Source organism: Manis pentadactyla, chromosome 5, assembly GCF_030020395.1.
Source record: "Manis pentadactyla isolate mManPen7 chromosome 5, mManPen7.hap1, whole genome shotgun sequence".
NCBI lineage: Eukaryota > Metazoa > Chordata > Mammalia > Pholidota > Manidae > Manis > Manis pentadactyla.
Window position 1 is genome coordinate 4108377 of NC_080023.1, and position 4082 is coordinate 4112458.

At 70.9% G+C, this 4082-nt stretch overlaps 1 protein-coding gene across 1 annotated transcript; it reads left to right on the forward strand.

Moving 5' to 3' along the window:
* The first annotated feature begins 218 nt into the window (after nucleotides 1–218).
* Nucleotides 219–3631, forward strand: NKX1-1 (NK1 homeobox 1). Its single transcript, XM_036921465.2, has 2 exons — nucleotides 219–669; nucleotides 2644–3631. Exons 1-2 carry the CDS (start codon nucleotides 219–221, stop codon nucleotides 3504–3506), a joined length of 1314 nt encoding a protein of 437 aa, XP_036777360.2. The 3' UTR covers nucleotides 3507–3631.
* Nucleotides 3632–4082: the final 451 nt, after the last annotated feature.

Below are 4082 nucleotides of genomic sequence, written 5' to 3' on the forward strand. Positions count from 1 at the left end.
CGGCGTGTGGGCGCGTGGGCGCCGCCGGCGGGGCCGCCATAAATGCGCGGGCCGGGCGCGGCGGGCGCCTGAGGCGGCGGCGGAGGCAGCGCAGGGCAGCACCGGCCCAGCGCGGGGCGCGGCGGAGACCGAGCCGAGCCGCGGCCGCGCCCGGGCCGCCGGGGATGGGAGCCCAGTAGCCGGCGGGGCCCGAGCGGCCGGAACGGCGGGAGGCCGGCATGAGCGCGAGCGGCCCGGCGGCTCCCGGGGACGTCCCCGCGCTGCCGCCGCCGCCGCCTGGACCCGGCCCGGGGCCCGCACCGCCCGCGCCCGCCGCCGCCGCCCGGGACGCCATGGACGGGCGCGCCGAGCTGCCCTCCTTTCCCCGGGCCGGAGCTCCGCCGCTCGCAGCCAGTGACACGGTGCCCGCCGCGCCCGAGGGGGCAGGGGCAGCGCGGCCCGGCCCGCCGCCGCGCCCCACCTCCTTCTCGGTGCTGGACATCCTGGACCCCAACAAGTTCAACAGCAGAAGACGCCGCTGCGTGCTGCTGGGCCCCGTGGCGCCCTCGGCGTGCGCCCCATGCGCCCCGGCCCCCGCCGCCCCGGGACGCCCACCGCGCGCAGAGGAACTGGAGCGCCGCACCCTCGCCGCCGCCGGACCTGGAGCCGCTGCCGGAGCTGAGCCGCCGCGTGAGTAGGACGCGGCCGGGGCAGGGGACGGGCCTGGGCTGCGCGGGAGGCTCCGGGACCCCTGGGCGAGCCCCGCTGGCCGCCCGCCGAGGCTCAGGGGGAAGTTCGCAGCGCGCGGGGCTCCGTCCGACCCGGACTCTGGGGCCCGCGCCGCCCCGCGCCTCAGGGATGGCTCCGCCGGGCCGGGCCCAGGGCTGCGGGGCTCCAAGGCCGGCCTCGGAGAGCAGCTTGTGCGGGAGGAGCAGGAGGTTCCGCGGCGGCCAGCCCGGGACCTCCCGTCCCCACCGCGGCCGCCTGAGGCCTCCTCCCCTCTTTCCTCTTTTTTTTTTTTTTTTTTGACAAATCAGACTAATTGTGACAAAACGCTGGTTATCTCTGGAAAAACAATTAAATCCCTTCGATTACAGTTAAGGGGAAATGTGCTTAGCGGCGGAAAGCGGGCGGTAATGGGGCGGCCCGCGCCCCCGGCTTGGTCGATATCCCATTACGGCAGCATGCATATCTCTTTCAAGCACCTTGCAAACTCCCCCCGAACATCTAAATTATAGGGTCAAAATTCGGATAATTACTCGATTAAAACCTATTACACTTATTAGGGGCCGATATTGATCGAGAATTGCATTCGACCGGCTCCTGATTGCTTTTGGTGCCCCTTCCCCCGGCCCCTCTCCGGATCAGGGACGGGTGCGCATGGCAGGCAGGGCTGGGCCCGCTGTCTTGGGGCGAAAGGCGCCTCCAGGCACCTGCGCTGGCTTCTTCCGGGAGAGGCTGAGTTGAATTTGCTGCAAACCCAGGCTGGCTGGAGGGGAACCCACCTGGCTAGGGAGCTGGAAATCGCCAGCAGAGCCTCCACTCACAGGGAGCCCATCGTAACCGGAGGGGCCGGTCTGGCTGGTTCACCACGGGAGCAGGGTCAGGCCCTGTCCCTCCTTAGCTCACCCCTGGACAGGGCAGCGTCCGGATGGCCAGGTGTTCTCAGGGTCCCTTGGGGGACAGCGCCTGCTCCTGCTAAGGGGCGTGGGGCCAGGATACCCGACTTGCCGACCTCAGGGCAACCTCCGCAGTTGCCCTGGAGGAATCTGTCTGGACCGAGTTGTTTATTCCCGGGTTCTCAGTGCTAATTTGACCCGACGGCTGGGCCTTGGTGCCTGACTGGGTGGCAACGCGTAAGATACCCGACCTGGCTTCTCTCCGGTCGTAAAACCACCTGTGGGGGCGGGGGCTGCAGAGACGGCCTCCAGGTCCGACCCAGGACAGAACATTTCTTCCAAATTTCTCAGAGTCAAAATGCAGCTACTGCAGGGGCCTCTGCTTGGAGGATCCCGGGCTGCTGCTCAGACTCGGCCTAGCGGGGCTTCCACCCGGCAGGTCTCAGCACTGCTCCGGACCTCAGCGCCCAGGCCAGGACCTCCTGGTCGGGATGAGCCTAGACCCACTGGGGCTCAGAGAAGGAGCAGAGGGCGGCCAAGTTCCAGGGACTGGAGGCATGAGGTAGGGATGGGGCCGGGGCGGCCGATTTTGGTCCCCAGAAGTCCCCTCCCCGCAGGCGGTCCAACCCCACCCCAGGCCTCTGGCCCCACCGCTCCTTACGCGCCCGGTAATTGGCTGGCCCGGCGCCACGCCGTAATTGGCGGGTAATATACGCCGAAATAAATTAAATGGCCGTTAACTAGTTTGTACATTACACAAAATGAGTTTAATTAAGTTTGTATCTCCCCCGCGCATCGATCGCAGCCTTCCTCCGCGGTAAACCCCGCGGTACCGCCCGCCCGGCTCGGGCAGAGGCGCGGCCCGGGAGACGAGCCGGAGGCGAAGCTTCGAGAAGCCAGTGAGGAAGGGACGGAGGGAGCAGACCGGCCGCGGGCGGGCGCGGCGGTCGGGGGAGGAGAACGAGGGGGAGGGGGGCGCGGCGCAGGAGAGGGGCTCCGCCGGGCCGGGCGGCCGCGGCCCTAACCGTCCTGTTCGCGCCCGCAGACGCCGGCGACCCCCATAAGGCGGACGCGGCCGAGGCCAACGGCTACTGCAGCGGCGGCGGCGGCCGCAGCCCGAGCGCGGACAGCGGGGACGAGGCGCCCGACGACGACGACGACGACGACGAGGCCCCCGAGGCGGGGACCGCGCGTGGCGCAGATGAGGCGCGGGGAGGCGGCGGCGGCCTCGGGGCCTGCGGGTCGGGCTGCTCGGCCGAGGCTGGGGCGCCCCCCGGCGCCGTCGACGAGGCCGCGCCCCCCGGCCCCCGCGGGAACTCGCCCGGAGCCCCGGGCCCTCCGGGGCCCGCGGCGGCGGCGGCGCCGGGGGGCGCGGGGACAACTCCGCAGGGCGCGGCGGCGAAGCCCAAGCGGAAGCGCACCGGCTCCGACTCCAAGTCCGGGAAGCCCCGGCGCGCGCGCACCGCCTTCACCTACGAGCAGCTCGTGGCGCTGGAGAACAAGTTCAAGGCGACGCGTTACCTGTCGGTGTGCGAGCGCCTCAACCTGGCGCTCTCGCTCAGCCTCACCGAGACGCAGGTCAAGATCTGGTTCCAGAACCGCCGCACCAAGTGGAAGAAGCAGAACCCGGGCGCCGACACGAGCGCGCCGACCGGCGGCGGCGGGGGGCCTGGGCCCGGCGCGGGGCCGGGCACGGGGCTGCCCGGCGGCCTCAGCCCGCTCAGCCCGTCGCCGCCCATGGGCGCGCCGCTCGCCATGCACGGCCCGGCCGGGTACCCGGCGCACGGCCCCGGCGGCCTGGTGTGCGCCGCGCAGCTGCCCTTCCTGCCGAGCCCGGCGGTGCTGTCGCCTTTCGTGCTGGGCTCCCAGACCTACGGCGCGCCCGCCTTCTACGCGCCGCACCTCTGAGCGCGGCCGCGGGCGTTTCGTACCCTGCGTCGCGGACTCTGTACATAGCCGGTTGCTACATAAGAGTTTTAAATTTGTAAACGACTGTTCGCGTCAGGGCCATGCTCGGCCTGCTCGCAAGCACTTTGCTGAACTTTAATCAATAAAGCGCAGGAGGCGGTCGCGTTCCTCAGGCTCCCGCGCCGCCGGCGCCCTTCGGTGGGGCTTCGGCGCGACCCGGGCTCGCCGAACCGGCGCTGGGCCGGGCCCCAGTTGCCCCGCCGATGGCGCCAGTGTGCGGCCCGCGCTTGGGGCTGGGCGGGCTCAGGTTCCCGTCCCGCGCCTTCCCTTCCCACCCCTGCGCCGTGGCCTCGAGGACGTCCCCTTACCCCTCCGCGTAGCTGCAGAGAGGGGCCTTGGGGGCGGGGAGCCCAGCAATTCAGAGCCGGGAGAGTCGCCGCTGGGGTTCGCCGGCGCGCATCGCTGTCCTTGCCGCCCACCACCCACCACCTACCCTGAGCAACAGGCCGCGCAGCCACCCACAGGCCCTCCAAGGAAGGGGTTCCTGCCGTTGCCTGATGGAGGAAAGCTGGGCCC